Source organism: Halichoerus grypus, chromosome 10 (assembly GCF_964656455.1).
Source record: "Halichoerus grypus chromosome 10, mHalGry1.hap1.1, whole genome shotgun sequence".
In the NCBI taxonomy this organism is placed as follows: domain Eukaryota; kingdom Metazoa; phylum Chordata; class Mammalia; order Carnivora; family Phocidae; genus Halichoerus; species Halichoerus grypus.
The window spans coordinates 120,813,342-120,837,160 of NC_135721.1; the positions used below are offsets into that span (position 1 = coordinate 120,813,342).

General features: G+C 46.4%; 1 protein-coding gene across 5 annotated transcripts in view; it reads right to left on the reverse strand.

Annotated features, from left to right (window-relative positions):
• The window catches only part of CHD6 (chromodomain helicase DNA binding protein 6), a 192,788-nt gene that overhangs the window by 36,083 nt on the left and 132,886 nt on the right, over positions 1-23,819 (reverse strand). For 4 of the 5 annotated variants that reach the window (XM_078057209.1, XM_078057211.1, XM_078057210.1 and 1 more), the window contains 10 exons: positions 21,436-21,600; positions 19,943-20,122; positions 18,813-18,923; positions 16,605-16,807; positions 15,706-15,905; positions 14,840-14,999; positions 10,207-10,296; positions 7,747-7,850; positions 2,357-2,486; positions 232-306 (listed from right to left, as the gene is read on the reverse strand). In XM_078057209.1, the coding sequence (XP_077913335.1) occupies positions 232-306; positions 2,357-2,486; positions 7,747-7,850; positions 10,207-10,296; positions 14,840-14,999; positions 15,706-15,905; positions 16,605-16,807; positions 18,813-18,923; positions 19,943-20,122; positions 21,436-21,600 (1,418 nt within the window). The remainder of the gene's footprint in view (positions 1-231; positions 307-2,356; positions 2,487-7,746; positions 7,851-10,206; positions 10,297-14,839; positions 15,000-15,705; positions 15,906-16,604; positions 16,808-18,812; positions 18,924-19,942; positions 20,123-21,435; positions 21,601-23,819) is intronic. The other variant, XM_036121363.2, reaches the window with a different exon arrangement.

Here is a 23,819-nt window from a genome sequence, read left to right on the forward strand (position 1 = left end):
AGGTACACGGGATCACTCTGTATTGTACCTTGTAATGCATCTAAAATCTACAGTTATATTAAAATCAAAACTTTCACTAGAATAAAAGTGCAATGCAGTCTGTATGTTGATAAACTACACTAAAATGCTGGGCAAAATGCAATGCAATTGCAGGACTGCAATCAAGCACCCCGAGCTCACTGCCAAGATGGGGAGTTTCTCAACACTGCAGATCGTGTGGATTACCAACACAGCACGTGACTCACCACTTGCTTCTGCAGGCCATCTAACTTGTCTTCAGTGTTGTCTTCTTTATCCATGTTGCCTCTGAATAAAAGTAAAATAAAAAGCATCACGCACCACCTAGGAGCTATTTTGCAACTGGAATGCTTGCAAGAAAACCCCCTAAATCACTGACCGAAAGGAAAATTAGTGGACCCCTTTGCCCACAGGCCTCAAAATCCTGGTTTCTACCAGTGTCATAACTTCTATGGGCAAGGACCTGCACTCAACTGAGACTTCAGCAGGAGGCGATCTACTCAGACAACTTCAGAGGCCAGCTATTCGACAGTGATACTTCACAAGCAAGGTCATTACTGCCCACCGAGAGTTACCTGAACATGGGCCTTTAATAAAAGAACAGACTCGAGACTGAGGCCGTGCAAATCTAGTGAGTCCCGAAGTGCCCCAGGCCCCCTTTCCCCCACAGTGGGGTGAAGCTTCAGGCAGAATCCTTTATTTGGTGGCAGTCACTTCCTCAGGAGGGAGTGGGGCTGCTACTGCTAGGAAGGAAGGACACTGTGCCCTCTTCATCAATAGACACCTACCTCGAGCTCAGCTGCCTAAAGTCTTCTGTCTTGTCAGCTTAACTATTGCTGATGCCGATCTTTTTCATGATTTGTCTTACATTGACTTTGGAGTGTTCCTGTCTCAAATATTCTCATCAATGCTGCTCAGGTCCTGGAGGCAGTGGAATCTCTCCTACCTTAACTACCTCTCACTGCTTAACCACAGAAAGAACAGACGCCCGACAAAAATATAAGCTTTCCACCATATTCGGGTACCTTACTGACGCAGCGTTTCCCCCCACATCTACCATTAGCATCCCCGCTCACTTGGGCTTCTGTTAACATCTCTCCAAATGAGTCTCCACAGAGGAAATTTCTCTTTGGAGCAGAGAGTGTTATGGTAGCTAAAGTGTTCATCACGGGTTAAGGACAGATGGAAAATGCATTTCAACCTTTTCTTGGCCTTAGCAGGTGGTTAGGAGCTCCTGGCAGTGCAGGCCCTCCTGGCGAGGCCTGGCCACAGCCCTAGGCAATGCAGAGCAGTATCTGCTACTTTTGGGAAGATCAGTTCAAAGCTTACCAAACCCAAGCTAAGAGATACATACAATGTTTTCCAAGTGTGTGTGTGTGTGTGTTGGAGCACCACAGTTCACAGTTCCTGGGTGTGTGTGTGTGTGTGTGTGTGTGTGTTGGAGCACCACAGTTCACAGTTCCTGGTGTGTGTGTGTGTGTGTGTGTGTGTGTGTGTGTGTTGGAGCACCACAGTTCACAGTTCCTGGGTGTGTGTGTGTGTGTGTGTGTTGGAGCACCACAGTTCACAGTTCCTGGGTGTGTGTGTGTGTGTGTGTGTGTGTGTGTTGGAGCACCACAGTTCACAGTTCCTGGGTGTGTGTGTGTGTGTGTGTGTGTGTGTGTGTGTGTGTGTGTGTTGGAGCACCACAGTTCACAGTTCCTGGGTGTGTGTGTGTGTGTGTGTGTGTGTGTGTGTGTGTGTGTTGGAGCACCACAGTTCACAGTTCCTGGACGTTTATTTAGCTTTCTAATGAATTTACACATTTGGGGGTTATGCCAACAGTAAGTAAAACTCAGCCAGAGGAGATGCTTCTATACTTTTTTGCACACAACCTATAAACAAGGTCTAGATGCCACAGCCATCACGCAGTGGCTCCTAAATTCACCTTATGCATGGATAATGTATTCTTAAATAATGCCAGAATTTCATTTGAGGCATTTCAGGTCACGAAGCCCGTACTTGCAGGGCCCCTTAGCTTTCCACCAGGTATGAGAGGTCTGAATTCTTCCTCAAGAATCCTCTGACCAGACAAGAGATGAGGAGGGTAGGATGGTGGGCAGCTTGAGGAACCCATGAAGTACAGGAACTGGTGTTTGGATCAAAGTGCTTAGAAGTCAAGGAAAAGGCCTGAGGCGTAACAGGATGTAACTAATGCAGCGACTTTAGAGAATGGTTCCAGCATGGCAAGACTGAAGGAAGATGCTGGGCTGTGAGGGAGAGACTGTGAGAATGCTGGGTATCCACAGAGGGGGTCAGAGATTCATGGCGTTAACATGTCATATCACAGATGGCTCACCTGTCAGGAATGTCTGAGGTCCCATCCGTAACACCCTGTTCCGCAGAAAGGGACTTCTCATCTGGCATCCCGACTTTCTCCAGGAAGCAAAGTGCTGGGTCTGCTCGCATGGCATTGTACCTCTCATACCCTGCTCAGGGATAATGAGAAATGTCAGAAGTCATGTTAGAACTCACAAAATCTACCCTGTGCCCTGCACAATCATTTTGTTTTCCTTATTAAGTGAAAAATAAAGCAATCAAAAACACTATTTAAGATTAATTGAATCCTATAAGATTTCCTATCCGAGGAAGATCCTTGAGCTAAAGTAGATGCCCAATGAGTAAGTGTTTGACCAAAAATAAAAGCTGACGTAAATATTCTTTGTCTGTGAAGAGACACGAGGTATAGACACAATAATGCTCCCTTGTTTACTTCTCTTGGACAGCAAAGGGAATCACGCAAGTTGCTTTTACAACTTCTTCCTCTCAACCCCCAACTCTGGACATCTTATTACCTCCGGGATGGGCTTTGTTTTCTGATAGTCTGATTTTATCCCTTGTCTTAGAAACAGAAATTGAACCAAGTGATGGATGCAGGGGATAAAATACAAGGAGGACTACTGTGCTCGTTAATCAGATTAAAAATGATTTATTAAAAAAAATAATAATAAATAAAAATGATTTATTGCCTCCATATTCACCAACTCAGTATGAAATACTAATCCACTGGCCAGGGCTTTGGAATTACCCTTCACCACATCCCCAAAGCCAAACAGAGAATGAGCATATTTGACTCAGAGGAGACCCTTGAAAGGGAGCCAAAACAATGAAATAATATCACTTTCACTTTGATAATCCCAGGCATGAGAATTTATTATTTTTTTTTATTGAGTCGAATATAATTTGATAACGAGACAGGATTTGGTCACAGAAAAGATCCAAATCTATTGTTATAGCAAACTTTCTTGGGGTAAATGCTTTCAAGATGGTCAAAACACTTTCCACATTGCTCCCAGGAACAAGGTCCATTCCCAGCTCTGTTGTAGGCATAGAGAGGGCCTGTCATAGGTGATGGGGAACCAGCATGGGTGCTAACAACAAACTTGATTTTACTTTGTTGGATATTTTGCTTCCTTGGTTTTTGTTCCATCAGCACTGTGGATGTAGCTCTGTCCTCCACCCTGTAGGCAGCAGCTGGTACTCTCTCTCTGAGGAGCTGCAGGTACTTTACCTTTTAATCCAAAGGAACTCTTCTGCTATCTCAATGACAGGCGCTGCCCACCTGAGGCATACGGCAGGAGACTGTGATGCCTTATGCTCTTTATTCGCTATTCCTTAGGGCGATTATTTGATTATGGTCAGTCTCTCTCATGAGATGGTGGGCTCCTTAGGAAAAGTTTTTTCTCATCATTACACATTCAGCATCTAGTGTGGGGCCTAACACCATACACGCACAACAAAAGATTGGATGAGTCAGTTTTGTCCAGATTCTCTTCCAATAATCATTGTAGAAATACAGAGAGCCATTCGCACCTTCTCCCCGTGTTCTACCCCAGTTCTCTGCAAAACAGAAACATCCTCAATGTTCCTGCTGCCTTGAGGAAATTCCTGCTATCTCCACGTTCTGCTCCCCATGAAAAGAGGGGTGCTTCACCTAATAGGTGAGAGGCTGAAAGCTTTCCCCACCAGCCCTTTCCTCCTGAGGGAGGCTCACTGTCCATGTGTCCTGCCCTCATGTGCTCTGTGCTTGACAAGGTTCTTCCGGCAGCCTACTACCTGGCTACGCTTCTACTCTGCAGACTTTCTCTTGTCTTGTGGCGGTCTGAAGTCTAGACAGATTCTGCATTCCTATTTCTCACTGAGCTATGAAGCTGGAGGCAAGGAAGAGTGACTAATTCAGTCCCCTAGAATACCCCAACAACTGCCCTTTGAGTTGTAGGCGCTCTAAGAGCAATGCCAATAAACACATAGTAGATGACAGCGTTTGAGGGGCGTGGGCTGCTTGCCTCTTCAGTCTAGAAGCCCCTTTCTAAGATCAACAAAAATATGAAACTTCCTATCTTAATAAAAATTGCATAAATCCAGGCTGCCTTAGGGGGCCGTAGTCAGTTAATGCAACAGAGAGCTATCGAGAGCATCATTCGGAATACGTTTGCTATGGGCCCTTCTTGCTGCAAACCACCAAAGGTGCAGGTAATTCTCCCACGGGGTCAGCTCGAAGATGGAACCATGGCTCTACCCTTCTGATCTAAGTAGGGCCGTGGCAGGGTATGTCTGGGGTGGCCTGCAGGAGCCACAGAACTTCAGACAATAGATGGCTGTGTTTCTTCACAAAGAAAATGGTGGCAGCGGCACAGCTCATACTTAGGCCTCCATAGGATGGAGGCGAGGCAGAGGGCTTCCTGACACGAATTCCTGAAAAGTGAACACCAGATAGCCTGGCTTTCTGAAAATGTCCTATCTCTACCAGCTGCTGGGTATCTGGGAGCTTGACTATCACCTGGTAAGACCTGTTGTGTGGGCTAAGTTACACAGGTGTGGTCAGGTGTGTTACCTAGATGAGGACGGGTCTAAGCCTATGCTCATGGAATGTCTGATGGGCAGCATCCAGTCAGGGGGAGGATCTGATCTGTATTCTGGAAGACTCCAAGGAGGATGAGTCCATGAAGCCAGACACAGGCATCTGTCCAATGCAGTCTGGGTAGATCCAATGTTAACATCCAACTAAACAGGGCTGGTTCTGTGCAAGAGTGAGCTGGGTGTGCATGTGTGGTTTAGGTCCAGTCCCCTAGCACTGGGTATACTTTACAGTGTGTCTGAAGTCATCATATGCCACAATCAGCCACTTCAGGCATCAGGCACATGCCCTCAGCCCTGACTCTGACTACTGAGTTCACCTCAACTGGCAATCTGGGGAAATCGGAATGGAATGGGTGATGCATCATCTTAAGACCTCATGGGTGTACTCAGGAAAACACTTAGGAAAGATTAACTCATACCCTCCCAAAATGCTACGTAGAGTAGAGGAGTTTTAGATATGGAAGTGACCTTAGACACCATCTGGTTGACCCTTGAACATTCCTAATATAAGACTAAGAGAGATCAATTGCTTAATCCTACCACCCTAAACCTTGCTCAGGGATGAAAAAGCTAATAGGTTTGGTGCCAGTGTTAACTTGCCTTTCTTAGGAGAGAAGGGGTCTTGAGCTCCCTGAGAGTTCCGTCCTCTGACGTATTCTGAGGCCACACTGTTAGCCACATTTTCCTGATGAATTACACCCATCTTCACCGTGTAAAGACCCTCTTTATCCCAAACTATCCTTCTTTCCTTAAAGACCTTTTGTAGGATACGGACTTTGCCATATGGTCTTATGGGTCATATGTGTTTTGTTTCTGGTTTGTTGTTAGTACTTGCCTGGCACATCCTGCTTTACATGGCAACCGCCTTCTCTCTTCCACCTCATCTCTTTCATGTCTCCATCTATCTCTCAGGAGTATGTTCTTCTATCTCCGCTTCCCTGGGCCAAAGAGCCTTCTCTTGCCCTCCTTTGCTGGAGGGGCTTGTTTCCATTTTCTGTGTGGGCATTAAAAACCCAGTCTCTCTGGCTTGCTGTCCTATCAGTGAGCTTTCAGCTCTGGCTTTAAGTGACCTCTTCATTCGGGGATTTTCCTTTATTTGTTTCATGTGCAGCTAGGTAGTTTCACGTTATCATCCTAACCCACCCAGGCTTTCTGTATGTCTGTGGTGTGTGTGTGCTGGGTTGGAGGAGGGTCGGAGGGGAAGCATGTAGATTCTGTCTGCCATACTGCCGGGACTTCATGCTGTATTCCCTTTCCACATCACGTTCTCTCCACCAAGGATATGGCTATGTGCCCTAAAACTACCACTGAAATGAGACACAGGGCCAATGGACTTTCTTCCACAACAAGTTCAGATGCTCTGAATTTGGCTGCTTCTAGCAACTTGTCTCTGGGTTCTTTCCCAAATTAGATTAAACCAAGTTTTGGTTGCACTGTGGTTCCTTGTGCTTAATAGAGAGGTCATGTGTTTCTTCTTACCACTTCAGAGCTGAGTTCCAGCCCTGCACTGTCCAAAAGAGGAACCACATGTGATTATTTAAATTTCAGTTCCTTAAAATTACATAAAATTAGAAATATAGTTGCTTGGATGTACCAATCATATCTCAAGTATTCAACAGTCACATGTGGCTGGTGGATTCCATAGTGGACAGTGCAGAGATAGGACATTTCCTCCATCATCACAGGTAGCTCTAATGGATAGCACTGCTCATCCTAACCCCAGCAGTTTGACAAAGGGCTCTGGGGAGCACTGGATCTCCCACCGTAACACCAGAATCCAAGTGTTGAGGGGATTCCTCGTTAAAGTAAGTATAGGCATAGCTGTTAAGTAAATGTGATTGGTTGGCCTCCAAATGTTGAATTCTACTGATTAGGCATATCTGAGAAAGTTAACTTTCCAAAGGGAGAGGAGTAAGTAACAGCAAAACAGCACTAAACATCTCCTCCGCTTCTATCTACTGCCTAGCCCTGCCCTAGGCAGTCTACATACATGGTCTCATTGAATCTTCAAACAATACTCCAGGTAGGCTGTTTCGACACTCTCCCCATGGTACAGGGGAGGAAACTGGTCAGAGAATTTATGATTTGCTCAAGGTCTTAAATTTACTAAGTGGCAGAGCTGACAGTGAAAGTCTGGTATGACCAACTCTTTCCACTTTGAATCCTGCTCTCCAGTTTAAGATTTCAGTTAATTCACCAGGCAGGGAAGGTATCCACCAGGTACATTACAGTGACTATCATGTGGCGCTTCCATCATTCACCTTGACTGCTGGCTGAGGGCAAGGGCAGGTGCTCAGGACAGTGCCAGAAGTGAAGAAAGGCGGTACTTATTTCAGTTTTCCCAAGCTATTCAAAACCTCTCTCAGTCCCCTGGACTCTTAGTTACATTTAAAAAAAAATGTTCATACCATTTTGTATTCTTAAATTTTTATACCAATGGGGCAAAAAGATACACACTAGGAATATGTAGCTTGTCTAGAATGATCTTAGAATTCTACATACACACGAAATGCTAAAACCTAACATTTTCCCTATTTATTCCTTCACTCAAGAAATGCTACGTGTCTACTGTGTGCCAGGAACTAGGCCAGGCACTGGGACTCTAAGAGTGAAGAAGAGTGAGGCAGTCCAAGGCCCGACAGTGTGGACAGGCTCTTTGTAACCATAGCAGCCCTTGTGAAGCTCCTCACCGATATTATGAACATTCACCATATTTTCATGACTCACACATTCATCTGAGAGGACAGAGGTGAGGCTACTTTCTACCAGGGATGTGAGGCAGGTTATGGAGTTTCTCAGGAAAGACAGAGCATTCACTGAAATACACACCATGTTTGAACACGCCTATCAGAAGGGACTTATCGGCCTCAGCGTCCCACCAATCCACTGGGATCTCCACGTAGTCAATGTCAGGCAGAGGCACTTCTAGTTCCCTGTGGAAGGAAGGGCGTAGACTCAGAGTTCCTTCAACACAGACACCAAACAATGCAAGAACTACTGGCTGAGCCCTGGTATTAAGCCACATCCCTAGTGGCATGCTAAGAGGCTGAAGTTACAAGGACTTAGGAGGCTGTGGGCCACGGTTTCCTAACCAGGACTTTCCATCACCCTCCTCCAGTGAATTATTTCCACATATGTACTTGATTTCCAGGCTTTACCTCAGACTGACTCAGAACCCGGAAGCACCTCTTGGAGAACCCATCAGTAAGTCTGGGTGGGGCTTTGGGGTCCACATGTAAAATGTAGATATCCATCTTCTGTTGAGAACCACAGCAAAAGCCATCAATATATTGGTCAACTAAAGGTAGAACATCTTCCACATGGTCAAATTCATACAGAATCAAATGCTGAAAAGTCCCCAAATCATCTTGGTTCAACATGTAGAGATCTCAAGCAGTGTTTGAGAATAAGACAGTCAGCACCAGTACATGCTGGGGTATGAAGACAGCCTTTCAGAGGAGAGGTCCCACAGTAGGTGGCAGCGGTCTACTGGGTCAAAACTCATCACCAACTGCACTGCTCCTGGCCAAAGGGACGGACATGACTTGCCCTAAGGGGGAGGCCTATAGGACTAGCAGGCCTGTACCATCAGCCCCTCACTGAACTCTGTCCATGTTCTGAAAGCTCACACGGACCCTTAGCTCACTGTCTTCATTTGTCTGAGCACAGTCCTTACTCTTTAAGGCTTTGGGTCTGGGGAGAAAAATCTACCTGATGGCTCCTCTCGCCCACCTCCCAGCTGTCTGGGATGGCTCCTCTGTAGCATCTGAAGTTTCTTCTTCCATCAGGCTATTCTTCTTGTGACACACGGCTAACTGCCCCTCCCCAGGCCCAGCTCCCTCTATGGGAATAGTGGTCCACGGCCCTACCATTCCAGCCAGTGCTCCCTTTCTGGCTCCACTGTAGGGCCCACTGCTCTGCCAGGGTGCTGCCAGGGGCTAAATGACTTTTCTGGGATGAAATGCTATTCATTCCTCATGCACTGACAGCCAAGATTGAGGAGGGCAGAGGAAAGGAAGGAAGGCGTGGGTAATGGACTCTCCGTGTTCTATCTAGCTCCTTCCATCTACATGTTCTAAGAAAGCAGAGTGGGATGAGAAAGTTCAGGTAGATTATTTCTGCCAGATCAGGTTGAATTCTGCTGCATTTCTACGATTCACAAATTGAACCTCCTTACCAAAACACTCAACCTCCCCATACCCATTAGAAGTGACTATAGCAACTACAGAAAATATTATCAAGTTTGTAATGGTTGCTCCTGATTACAAATTGGCCCATGGGTAGGATGGTCAATGTCCTTTACCTCTCTCCTTCTTTAATGCCCCGCCCCGCCCCGCCCCCATCACTGCTAAAACCATTGGCACTGTCCAATGGAAAGAAAGAGGAAAGGGGCACCTGGGTGGCTCAGTCATTAAGCGTCTGCCTTAGGCTCAGGTCATGATCTCAGAGTCCTGGGATCAAGCCCTGCGTTGGCTCCTTGCTCAGCAGGGAGTTTGCTCCTCCCTCTCCCTCTCCCCCTGCTTGTGTTCCCTCTCTCACTATGTCTCTGTCAAATAAATAAAATCTTTAAAAAAAAAGAAAGAAAGAGGAAGAAGAAACCATGGCTACAGGTAATCTCAAAGCAAAGCTGAAATACCATTCCTTCTGGTTTTCTCCGGGAATGATAGGCATTGTACAGGACTAGAGCAAATAGCATGTCTAGGGGTGAAGGAGGCTGTCCGGCTTCATCAAGTGGTTGGTAGCTGGGAGCACGGCGGCCTCATTCTCTGAAATCTTGGGAGGTTCCCACAGGATTCTACTTTGGAATCCTTTGGAAACACTAATTTACAAAACTAAGGTGCAAACAATCAAACAGGGCACCAGGTATTACTAGTATGATTAGCAAATACAGAGAACTGCTCAAATGTGGAAGGGCACTACGGCCAAGAGTGGGATTCTGAGCAAAATGCCCAGGGCACACCCGTCGGACCAAACATATCAGAGTATGAATACTCATCCCACAACGACTAGTTAAGGCAGGGAAATAACTGTTCAAACCAATGTTACAACACCATCTGGAAAAGCAAACTAACTCAAAACCTCACCAAAAGCTGTGCCGTAGAGAAATGAATTTCTCCTTCATTTCATGTGTAGGGGACCTGCCCGCTCTACCATGTAGGTAACTGACCCCGGGCTGGGTGTGAACACGGGCCTCCAGAAGCACAGGCAGCTTTGTCCATCTGCACGAACAGGCACCATGTGGCAGCTCTTTAGCACTGAGCTCTGAGAGCTCCAGTTGGTTTGGTTTACCTGGCAGGGGTTCCTTCAAACGCTTTCTCAGCTGCCTCTCCCAGTATTTCAGCTTTTAGGTAGTACAGCATCCGGACTCGCAAAAGTACCCTGTGAAAGGTGAACACATTAATGCAAAGGTATCAGAACCACGAGCTGCCTGTAAGTTGCAACCCCCAAGTGGACACAGGGAAATTCTGGGTGTTTCCATGTTATTAGTGACGTGAAGTAATATATGAGAAAGCACTAGAAAAACAAAACCCAAGGTACTGATGACAGATGCTACTGTGATTATCCCCCTTTACACAGAAAAACATATCTCACCATCATCTGCTAGGTCACCCTGTTAGCCATGGGTGGCAGAACAGAACAGAAACACTGTTCCTCCTGGTCTATAAAAGAGTACTCAACCCTCGCACAATGACCTCTGGGGCAGCGCTGCCTTCCAAGAGGCTGGTTAAAGTTTACTAATTTACTGAAGAGTAGGTCACGTTGAATGGTGCTGTTTTCAGTTTCACTTGCACACAGTTAAAATGGATATTCTAGGAGTCTTTTCCACGGCAATACTGCCGGAATAGAATCACGTCTTCTCTGCCGAGGTGCTCAGTTCCCTGGATTCTGCACGGAGCACACTCAAGCTCCAAGGGCAGGCACCAAACACGCTCGAGACAAGGCGATCAAGCAAGTATCTGCTGGGCAACTCCTGAGCGCTTCGCACCACACTGGGTGCTGTGAGGCGCACGACGGAAGTAAGCGATTTAGCTCTGTCCTTGAGGGGCCTACAGCATCTGAGTGTGAAGTGGGCCCAACCAGGAGAGACTTACTGTGCAGAAGAGGACCAGGGGTCGAGGGTGGGGGAGGCACGGAGAAGTCTACCAGGGTCAAGCAGAGGCTTCCTATGTGCAGCAGAGCTGCCAAGAGGTTTCGAAGAGGACTTGTAACTTGTTCAAAACCAGGAAAGAGTAAAGGCCAGCTATTAAAAATGAAGGCCCATTTACATACATAGGAACTGACCTCCATTTAAGTTATTTTAAAAAGAGAGAGAAAAAGAGCACAGAGCACAAATAGTATGTAAAATGTGTGTTATTTTAGGGAAGATAAAAGGAGGCTATACATTCACCTAAGCTGGTCCATGCCCAGAATATCTCTGGAAGAACCAGGTTAGCAGTGGTTGCCTCTGGAGGGGGAAATAGGAACTGGAGGTGGGAGGAAAGGTTTTTTTTGACAATTTTTAAAAAACACATAAAGTGCCACCGTGGGCTCAAGTAGTAGGTGGCAACACACAAGTTAGAATTTTCAGAATGGAAAAAAACGCACTTATCTTTCTGGTATGCCATTCCTTACCTCAGCTGTCAATCAACTCAAATAATTTTGAGATTTGTTTTTTTAAAGCTCAGACAATAACAACTCTAAGAATTTACAACAGTCACTGATCCTTCTACCTTGCTGACAGTAGCCGCTGGCCTCCTCAGTAAGAAATGGAACGAGGAGGCCTTAGGTATGGAATTCCTGCCTGGTTAGATCTAGCCCAATTGGAAGAAGGCTTTCCTGAAAATGAAAGACAGAGCTGTCTCTATTTCTCTAAACAGAGATGTGTTGGTACTTGGAAATATCTACAGCATGAGGGAAAAGAATTTAAACCGAGTAGTATTCACTTTTCTCCCAAATGAGAAGCAAATCAACTCAAGAGGACAGATGGGGCAACCCTCCCTGAATGAGAGGATAATCCCGGTTGACATCTAAACTCAAAGGGAAGGAGAACTGGAGTAAATCTGTAATACCCTTACTTTAGTCAAACAAAACCCATTAATATTTGGGTGGCATTATTCCTCTTTCCTTTATCTCTTTCTTGAAAAAAACAGAAACTCCACAACATTTTGTTGATATGAACTATATTTCCAGGAGATAAACATACAGCTTGATGAATTTCCACAAACTGAACACACCTGTGAATCCAGGACCCCAATCAGGAAGCAGAACACGTCAGCAGAAGGCTCCCTGGGTCCCCTTCCAGTCACTACTCCCACCCCCAAACGGATGACCACTCTCCTGACTTATAGCTTGGATCTGAAGCAGTTATTTTTAAAAATTTTTAAAGTTCTTTTGATGACAATTTCCTATCCCTAAATACTATACTACTGCTACTACTGAACAATGCTTTGAGCACTTACTACTGGCAGCGTGTTAGCTCCCTTAATCCAAATAGCAGCGCTAAGAGATGGGACTATTACCATCTTCATTTTCTAGATGAAAGAAAGAAGGCACAAAGAGGTTAAGTAATGCACCTGCTGACAGGTAAGAGGGCTGGGATTTAAATCCACGCAGTCCTGACCGAACAGCCTGTCTTAACCTTTATCTGATATTGGAACGGCAATACCTTTGCTAACAGAGCCTACAATTCTAAAAGCTCACAGTCCAGTTTTGCTGAAAAGTCTGCCTGATCTCCAATGCGCCTCAGGGCAGAACCAGGACTCAAGATCAGTGGGTGGAAGTTTCAAGGAAGCAGATTTTAGATTCAATATACAGAAGGACGATTAATTAGAATCATCTGGTAATTAAATGAGCCCTGCTGAGAAATGGTAAGCTCCCATCAGCAGGAAGGCTCAAGCACAGGCTGAAGATTCCCTGTCAGGGGACTGCCCACAGAACTCCCATGCTGAGTGGAAGAGCTGCAAGTCCCTGTTGGCTCGGAGTCTCTGACTCTTCCTGAGCCAGAACTAAAGAGGACAGCAGTCTCCATAAGATTCAGGATAATAAATAGTCAGCATCTCTAAACTCAGAGAAATGCTTTACTGCATTTTTTTTTTTTTTAAAGTAATCTATACCCAATGTGGGGCTCAAACTCACAACCCCAAGATCAAGGTCGCACGTCAGGCGCCCCTACTGCATTCCTCAATTCCCAGCATCAGGCATGCACTCAGGAAGAGTCTTGGGGGTGGTGGTTAGAAATGTTCAGGCCTTCCTCAAAGGTCCGAAATGGTTCTGGTCATCATCTGTGATCATCTCTGCAGGTATCAAGGCAAGTTCTACGTCAACCTCTCCAGCTCAGCCTATTTTCAGCACTCCACGCCCACATGTGCAGTTGTGAACGGAATAGCCAAATACTACTGCTGTAACTCAGCAGGGCAAAACCCGAGTCCTTCGTTTTGCTCTGCATCTTTCAGTGAATAGAAGGATTTTGATTCTGTCCTGGCCCAAGCACCGTTAGCCTCCCAGCTGGTGAGGCTCACGATTGTGGAGTTAGCTGCGTATGGATTCCTCATCACCCGTTACACATTATTCCTTGGTCATGTCTCACAGTTGACCCTTTCTCCCCAACTCTCTAGTCAGCACCCTTCTCTAGGTCCTCATGATCAATACTTGAATTATGACAGAACTCTCCTAGATGGCCATTCAGCTCTAGGTTGACCTATTCCATCTTGCTGTTGCCAGATTAATTCTTCTCCTCAAACATTATTTTTTTTTTTACCACATGTCTCACTTGTTCAAGAAAGATGGCTGCTTAAAGTACAAGAGAATCTTCATTTAGTTTGCAGTGCGAGGTCTCCTACGAGCCCTCTTACTGAGGCTGCCTCCTCTGCATGTCCCCTCTGTGGTGACTCTGAGTCAGTCACATGGAGCATGCTACCAGGTCCTGCCCCAGGCAGGTTCTACCATCAAGCACGTGCCCTTGGATTCTCTTTCCCAAAGAACCTGTACTTCTGTGCAGGTTTTATTACAGTTTTGGACATGAGGCCTCTCTTTAAAGCTTTGGAGAGATGAAGGGAAAGGATCAGACTTCATCCATAAAAGAATACAACCCAACAACCACCACAGGACCATTAGATGATGTCACAGGGAGGAAACAAAAACCTATCAAAACATACTAATTTAGAAATTAACGAACTCTTACTTATCACTTAAATTCTATGGTCATAACCAGAGGTGTGGCAGCAGAGGCCTGCTCACTGCTGAGCAGGAGTGCTGGGGAGATCACCCTAGGCCTAGGAAGCTGGACTGGGGGGAGGGGTCTCCAAGGGCCCTTTAAGTTCTCATAGATCCCCCGTACTGTGACACAAGTATCCAGGGGCAGCTCATCACTGCTTGGTGGTTGGGTGCCCCACCTCCCCAAGCTCAAACAAGAGCAGTTTCATCTTCTGTCACTGTGTCCCTTGCATCCCTCCCTCTGCACGGTGCTAGCCTAGGGCCTAGGGATATAAGAGATACGTCTCAAATGCATGTCTGTCAAACACCTGGAGGCCATGAGCAGCAACAGTGCATTAGGAGAGGAAGCAACTTGGCATGGAAGACGGGGGAGGCTGAGAGCAGTGGCCATTAGTCTTCTGCTTTCCCTAATGTGACCTCAGGGGCAGAAGGAGAGAGAACAATGAAATCACCAGTGTCCTAACTGGATTTAGAGAGTCAAGTCAGAAAAACCCTCAGGGGTACAGGCTCCATTAGTAGAGAATCCAGGCTCTGCGGGGAGAGATGTTGCTAAAGGAGTGAAATAGGCTTTAGGTGAAGGGATCCTGACCCAGCTTAGACCACAGATCCTGCCTTTCCAAACCCTGCATGGTGGTCAGGAGCATCAGGGAGTCTCCCACAGCCCCGTGGGGATCCCAGGAGTCTGGACAGTGAGAAGAGCTGCCACCAGGGATGGGGGGGGCCCACTCACTTATTGCAGTGCTGTTTGAGGTGTTTCTTATAGCCGTCATCATGGAGGACTACCTCGGGGTTGCAGGTGGCCAGCCAGTCTGCATTCTTTAACTCTGGGAGCAGCAGCTGGTTCTTTGTCTTCTTCCCCTTCCTCCCTCTGGGGACTGGAGCAGACAACCCTGTAGCAGAAAGGCAGGTAGATGAGCCTAGGCAGCTTAAACACGGGGGGCAGAACAGAGCTGGGCTGGGGTTGCAAAGAGGCAGCCAGGCTGTGCGTGGTGGCCTGGATGACAGACCCCACTCCTTGGTCCACCAAGCAGTGCCAATAGTGAGGAGAAACGCCTGGCCCCCAGCTCAGTCAACTCCAGCAGCGTTCAGTCAGGCAGTAGGAATTTACCCAGGCAGATCAAGAACAGCACAAGTGCCCCTTGGGGAACTTATAAGCTGGCCAGGAAAAAAGGCACACTTAACCTGAAACATGAAGGTGGGCTACGGCCAAGCACAGGGAAGGAAAAGCACAGCACAAGAAAAGGCACAGACAGGCAGCACTGGGACAGAACAGTGAAATGCAAAAGAAAAACCACAGTGCACATGGTGTGACCCCGGTTCAAAGAAGGAACCCTGTGATGCTCAGGTCAGTGCACAGGACGGGCACGTGGGAAACCTCAAGAGGGCCCCACTGTACTTCCACAAGATGGTACAGGTAACACTGGATGATGCTGAGGGAGAACGGAAGCAATCACCTTCCTCTCCCACAGCTAACATTCTCCAATGTATCTGAGAAAGAGAAGTCTCCCAAAGCACAGCAACCTGGGGTGACACAGGCAGAAGGACGGAAGCATACAGGAGCTCCCGCTTCTCAGGCACGGCCCTGCCACCGCTCACCTGAGTGGTTCTGGAGGGTCTGGGCCTGCCCATCTTTGGTAGGTGTGATCAATTCCCAAATGAAACTCTTGATCTTCTCGTCCCCCTTGTAATGCTTGACACAGTACACCAGCAGGGCCCGGCAAATCATCTCCATGTCCTTCTCATTCAGATGCCACTTGAATCGCCCATGAGTCAGGATGTCCTTCCACCGGCCCCAGCTGAGAGTGGAAATACAGAAGGGCATTGGAGGGAGGAAGGGCCACGTGTGCCCTCCACACTGCAGGACAAACAGGAGCCAAGAGTGCTTCTCATCCTCTGTCGGGTCTACTCATCACCCTCAGGGCTTAGCCCTGAAAGGCCTCCAAGGACCACATGCTGTAGCACACCAAATGTCACTAAGGTGACCTTGACAGTGAGAGCTTCCTATAGCCACCAGAATGTTAACAAGGGAGGGATGAAACTATTTGGAGCAGGGAATAAATTTGGAATTAAGAGAGTCCAGCTGCAGTATTCAAAAGCAATGGTGAGCTCTCAGAAGCTAAACCTTCTACTTCTACCAGAACCAGAGCCCCGCACAAAGCATGCCCTAACTGTAACATCTGTTGTGCGGACTCCTCGTACGTCCCTGGGGGCGGGGGGTGGGGGGTGGGGGGTGGGGAGGGGAGCAGGAAATCAGTACCAGGCAGCAAATTAGTAACAGAGATTTGCTGGAACAAGCACATGAGAAAACCATGGCACGTCTACAATATGGCAGCAGAGCGTACAATGACTGAGGGGGCCATGGGCAAAAAGCACAGTTCTCTCCTGCTCTAACAGACCCTTCATCAGCCCGGAGCTCTTAGAGGTGACTGGAGAGACAAACTGGACAAATCTCAGGGACTGGAAAACAGTAACACACAGGCAAAGCCGATACCCACCCAAAGATGAGCAGGTTCTTCTCCACCCGGAAGCACTCAGCTCGGAGGTAGCGCCTGGTTTTGTCATTGAGGCGTCTGGACCTCGTGGGCCTTTCATCTGAGTCACTGTCTAGCTCGGAGAACTCCATGAGCTCATCCTCCTCAAAGGAATTGTAGTGTTTGGTCTGCTTCCTCACTCGAGGCCGGTCGATCACTAAGCTCTCCTAGAAACAGAGAGGTCGGTTGGGGAGAGAGCCCTCTTTGCTCTACCCCCATCACAATGCACACGCATATCCTGTGGCTGGTCCTGGGTCCTGAGGACACATCCGGTAGAAAACCACACGCGGCCTCATCCTCCAGCAGGAAAGGCCCTTCCCAGTACACCTCCCGTGACCACGACAAGCAGAGCGGATTCTCGGAGACTCACTGGAGATGGCACGCTCCGCCAAGACCCCAGCGCTGTCCACCACCATCTGCTCTTTCTGCAGTCCTGCCAGCAGAGCAGGTATGGGGAACAAGGCCCCCCAGTGCCCAGAGTGGCAGTCCGCTCTTGCCAAGAAGGGCTGGAGTGGCACACCCCAGCTGTTGCCCAGCATGCAGGGGCAGCCTGCGCTCTAGACAGGAGGAGCTGGACAAATCCATCTGCTCAGCAACTTTCTGAAGACATACACATTCCTTGCTTCTTTACTCTCTGTCTTCCATGAGCACTAACTGCTAACCTTTTGTCTTTCACTGAAGACATGATCCCCAGGCCAGGATCCTCTGCTCATTCTGGCAGCTCCTCTGCCAGAACCATCACCTCTTTAATAGTCCCCTATTAAAGCTCCTGCTCCTTCTCCTTCCCCCCTCCCCCATACCTCATCCCAAAGCTCAGCTCAGCTCCTAAATACTTGTCTGTGTAGCCCCGATACACAGTGGCATTACCCCTGCTTCGGTCCCCTTGCTCCCTGCCTTGCACGCTCCAGCTGCTTCTAAAGGTCTCTAAGGACAAGAGCTTTTTCTCCCCACCCTCGCCCACTGTCCGGCACACAGAGTAACTTCTTGATTGTGACCTTGTAAAACAGGTTTTACTAAACAGGTTACTCAAGGGACTTCAGACTCTTCCTACAGAAGTGAAGAGGGTGGACTGAGCAAGCTCTGGTGATCCCACGGAAGTGTTAAGGCTGGGTGCTGGTTACTGAATCAGCTAGCTATGTGCAGGGACTGTCTCCTGGGCTCGTGGATCCACAGGGGTTCAACAGCCACCACAGAAGACAAGTAGAAAGTGATGTGTGTGCATCCTGGCGTGAGGTGACAGGGCCAGGGATGGAGGGAAGGGATGAGATGAACACTTAAGGGGTGCCTCCCCACAGGCTAGGCAGGTGTATTCACAAATATCGCCAACTCTGAGAGGGGGTGTCACCACTTCCTTTTGTCCCATGTCTTGCTCACTTATCTCAGTGGGGTCAACTGCCTTGCCCAGAGGCACACAGTCGGAGGCGGACTGACACCAGACTCTGGTTTCGTTCCAGGGCTATTCTCTTTCTCGTGTTCAGAAGTAGAAGAACTCAAGATACTGAAAGAATGGAGGGGAGACCAACGAAGCCCCTCATGCTGCTTTGTCTCCTCTGGAGTATTTGTCACAGGTGAAGTTTCTTTCATAGAAGTATTGAAGCAGAGGTAACACAGTCACATGCCAAGGATGGGATGCTGGCTTGGGTCAGAGGGCTGAACTTGACCTGTGTGTGGCCAGTCCCAGTTCTTTTTTTAAATTTTTTAATTTATTTTTATTTTTTTAAAAAAGATTTTATTTATTTATTTGACAGAGACACAGCGAGAGAGGGAATACAAGCAGGGGGAGTGGGAGAGGGAGAAGCAGGCTTCCCGCTGAGCAGGGAGCCCGATGTGGGGCTCGATCCCAGGACCCTGGGATCATGACCTGAGCCAAAGGCAGATGCTTAACTGACTGAGCCACCCAGGTGCCCCTGGCCAGTCCCAGTTCTAATTGCCTCTGTCAAATTTCCTGGGTGCCCAGCAAACTGCATGTCCCATTAGGTCATTTTGAAATTACAACAGCGAACATTTATCAAGCTCTGTCTATGTGTCAAGCGTATTTTAAGTATGTTACCTATAGCAGCTCACTTACGAACTAAGGCTCAGGAGTGAATAATGACTTGAGCTGTGTGGGAATTTATGGTCCTATGAGACACAGAGAAATTGCGATGGAATAGAACATTCTCATTACCGTACCTTTTCATTCTTTGCTTCAGTGTCCAATTCAGCTATTTTAGCCCATTTCTGCCAAAAGTTTGGGTCATCTAAGGAAATATCTGTCCTGTTTCCTGAAGCCACAAAGCTAGCCTGTGGAGATGATGAAAGTCAATAAACTGCATTTGAACACAGTACAAACTGGTAATACCACCTATGTTATTTCAAATGTGCCAGAATCTCAAGTATGTTCTCTAACTGCATTTGAAACCAAAACCCCTAACAGAGCCTCCCAAATGAATGTAAAAATCTCAAGACTGTTCTTTTCTAAAGATTGGGTAAGGAAATTACAATTTCAATGTATAGGTCATTTTTTAGAACTGAAACTTGGAAGCAGGAAGAAAGCCCCTGGAACACAATGGCAATGTGTCACTTGATGTCTAGTTCCCTGCGAAAGGGTTGCTTCTTCCAACTTCCCTAGATGGAATTTTTCTTTCAGCTCACCACTTTCCAAACGTCTACTAAAGGAAAGGCACTGAGTTGGACAGTACGAGGTGTAATGAGATGAGCGGCACCCATAAAGCACAGGATGTTCTACTGAAGAAGTCCTACATAAGTCAACCAAACAGGCCACAAAGCTCCCAGAGCCTGTGGTCAGGGACACCTGAAAGTGATCTGGTAAGTGGTCTCATTAGTTGAATCCAAAATCCAGTGAGCTGAATGGCAGAGGAAAGGGGTACCTAGACTAGCAGCTAGGAATCTAGACTAACATCTCTTTTCTCATGAAACGAGCAAAAACACTTGCTTCAGTTTGAGGAATGGAATGTTCATTGGAATTTCAGGGCTTAGACAGTGGTCAAGGAGTGCTCTAGAAGGAAATCCAGATGACCACTCAAAGATGTCAGAGCAGTCTTTGTGAACAGTGAACAGTGCAAGCTGTAAACCAAAGTGTCTGTCCTGTCTGCTGAAGATCAGGTCCCAAACGTCAGGAGTGGTGTTTTCTTTCTATAGAGCTTCTGGCTCATTACTCAGAATTTAGTCTCACACAAAACAGAGGTGTAGACAATCTCCGCGGTTTGCATATAGAGAAAACAGCCTGGCCAGTGAAGACCAAAGAATAGTTTTCTTTCTGCTCCCACTCCAACACGGACTCTGGAGGAAAGGTGCCATACCTTGGCGAAAGTAGACCCTTTCCCTTCGGACTGGATGGTGATGGTGTGGGTTCTTCTCTGCAGAATCTGGTCTATGTCTTCTTCGCAGAACTTGGAGCCTTCATCTTCCTCATCCATTAAGGCTCCATAGGCACCTTTCCGGAGCAAGTCCTCTACCTCCATTTTTGAGAGCTGTTGTACCTGGAGAGGTCACCAAAGGCTACTCACAAAGTGGGAAATGCACAGGAGAAAAACAGCCTCAAATCTGGCCCTCATGATTCAGTACACACTTCCTCCACTAACTGCACATGTCAGAAGAATAAAGATATGGGCTACAAGTTCTAGAAAATTAAAGCCCAGATAAAGACACTCAAGAAAACTATGGAGAGGGCAGGCAGATAATCCCCTATAGGGAGCTCTGGAAGAAAAGCCAGCACATGACCCAATGGCCCTAACATTCCTCAGGACATTGGTTACTATCAAATGTTACAAGGTATTTAAACTATGCACCACTAAAGAGGATATATTTAATGTTTTAGTTTGAGTCTGTATCTTTAAAAACCTCCAGATGTATTAAATGAGCTAAAGAATGGTGATTTATTCATTATTAAATAAATACATGAGTATTGGAAATGATGTCATTTCTCAACTAAAGAAAGGATCCTGTGCCAAGTGTGATCTTCTCAACTGCTTGTTGAAAACAGGAAATGGGAGTTCAAAACACCCTTTCCTGGTTGTAATTAAGAATCTGGTTCTCTATCAATCACAAGAGGGAATTCCATGACTCTCAGCACTGGTAACTTGAAGTATTATACTTAGCAACATACGCATAGCTAAGAGGATATAGAACATCTGGACTGAAGACAACTCATTTAGAAGGTTTTAATTCCCAACCTTTGATGCCCTGAGTCCAGAGATTAAGGAGATACTCTGCTTTGTTGGCCTATAATTTAATACGATTTAGGAATCTTAGCTGCAATTTTTCATCCCTGTGGAGGGGGAAAAAGATTTTATTAACTGCCATATTGCAAGCTGCTAATTTATTCATTCATTTTTTTCACTGACCATCATGCATTGAACATCTTTAATATGCCAAGTACTGTTAAGGTCCATGGGTGATACAGATAAAATAGGTTCCCTTATACCCCAAGGAAGCTCAAAGTCTGGAGTACAAGATAAGGCATGGTGACAATAGATATTTAGAGTACTAACTGTTAAGATCTACTGACTTCTAATGGGCACTGTTAAAAACTCTGCTTACTAAAACGTTACTGCATGCTGGGCAATCCTACCCCTTAACTGTGCCTACAGACTTCCTTTATGCATCTGTAAAATGCAGAGACCTGACCCTGAATGATACTCTGCTGTGGGGAATGACTCAACAAAGACGTGCAACCTGACTCGATTTAGTGAAAGTGAATCTTAAAACAGCTGTAGGAAGGAAGACTCCAGAGGGGCCCAGGCTGTGTGAGGAGTGCTTCTTGGGGACCCCGGGCAGGTACTGTCATACTCACCCCATTGGTGCTGCCCTTTCGGTTTATGTCCTGAAGAACAGCTTTGTCCAGGCCCAGCTTTAGGCTGGCCTTGTCAAACATTTCCCGCTCGTAGGAGTTCCGAGTAATGAGGCGATACACCTTCACGGCCTTGCTCTGGCCTATCCGGTGACATCGGGCCTGAGCCTGCGAAGGAAGGAAGGTCATATATATCATGTCACCAGATATAATGGCAGCAGCCCAAGGAACAGGGAAATGCTTAAATACCATGTGGTGTGAGTGGCCAGCTCTCACAGTTATGAGTCATGGGACCAATTTTGGAACAAAATTCACCCAGATGTCGGCTGTCCCTTCAAACTCACTCATTTCTTTTTTTTTTTTTTTTTTTTCAAAGTCACTCATTTACTGAGTGACTACCATATGCTGGGATAAAGTGATGAGAAGGACATGGCTTCCTACCCTCCCCAGCTTGCGGTCTGAGCATAGGCACTCATTCCCAGGATGCTGTCCTGCTCTCTGGGCAAATGCCTCAGAGCTGGCAACACCACTTTTTCATTTTACTAGAAAGAAATTTTCACACACAGACAACAGTAAAGTACTTATGGACAATCGTTTTTCATCTCTACTATGCCCCCACCCTCTAAGACTATTATGAAGCAAATCCTAGGCATCCTAAGGTTTCATCTTTACGTATTTGATGTATAATTCGAAAGACAAGGACTCTTGTCTTTGTCATTGCCACACTTCAAAACATGAACACTTGGTATGAACCATCTCGTCAGTGTCCCAATCTCCTTGCTTATCTCATACGCATATTAAGTTTGCTTGTTCGATCAGGATGTAAATAGGGCCCATATGTTGTAGCGGGTTAATATGTCTCAAGTCTCTTTCAATCGATAGATACTCCTTGCTTTTTGACCTCTCCCTTTTTCACATGCAACTTTTTAAAAAAAGATTTTATTTGACACAGAGAGAGTGCAAGAGGGGGGAGGAGCAGAGGGAGAGGGACAAGCAGACTCTGCACTGAGTAGGGAGCCCGATTCGGGGCTTGATCTCATGACCCTGAGATCATGACCTGAGCCGAAATCAAGAGTCAGATGCTCAACTGACTGGGCCACCCAGGAGCCCCTCAAATGCAACTTTTTTGTTGGAGAGACCAGGTTTCTGTCCTCTAGTTTCTAACGGTCCACATTTTGCCACCTGCATTCTGGCTGTGTCACTGAACAAGTTCCTCTGTTCCCTGTATTTCCTCTAAACTGGGAGCTGTATCTTAAGACTTGATCAGGTTAAGATTTGATTTCTGGCAAGTGTGTTTCTTGGTGGTGTTTGAATTTCCCTCAGGAGGCATATGAGGTCTGGTTGTCTTTCTCTGAGTGATAATCATTGACTAGATCCACTATTTCATTAGAGGTTACAATCCCTCATCAATTTTTTGGTTACCCTGATGTTCAGTTCCTGTAGAAAAGACAAGCTAAATGCCTGATTCTTTCTCTTTATTTATTTTCTAAAGATTTATTTATTTATTTTAGAGACAGAGAGTGAGAGAGTGCACGAGTGGGGAAAGGGGCAGAGGGAAAGAATATCCATCCAGACTCCCGCTGAGTGCAGAGCCCAAAGCAGGGCTCCATCCCATGAGCCATGAGATCAGGACCTGAGCTGAAACCAAGAGTCAGACATGTAACTGGCTAAGCCACCCAGGTGCCCCTTCTTTCTCTTCACTTAAATCAGTTTCCAAAATAACATCCTCCAAAAGTGACCAATGAAGACTTTTCTATTTATTTTTTAAAGAACACATTTAAATATATGTCCTATGTTTTATCCCATTGTTGTTATTCTTTTTCCTGTGGGAAATTTCAAGTTGGCTCCTGAATTCTTTTAACATGATCCAGTCGAATATAGAAAGGAGCAAGATGAGAATAAACTCTGGTGTTAAAAATGGATTTGGAGGTATCCATATGAGCTCATGCTTATGGGGGGGGGTAAGTACACATATACATACATAGAAAGAAATAGATATGGATAGGTCTGTTCATGTTTGCTTTCTGGTATGACATGTTCCATGTTCCTACTGTGTATCTCCTGCCCAGACCTAGATTCAGCCATTTTTTTCCTGGGAGTCCTGGTTTCTTTCAGTGGGAGTCTGGATGCTCTAGAGGTGCTCGTTGCTATTAGGTAGGTCATTGTTTCCAGGCCTATTCAGAAGTGTTTGTGTGTGTGTATGGGTGTGTGTAGTGTATACAACCATGTGCACATATAAGACAAAATACATCATGAGATCATACCATTATTTGTAATTTAAACGTAAAAGTATGGGATTTTAACGTTACCAACCACACACCTATATCTCTTTTTAACCATGTCAAAAAGCTCAATTCTCAACCACACCAATATCATTATTCATTTGA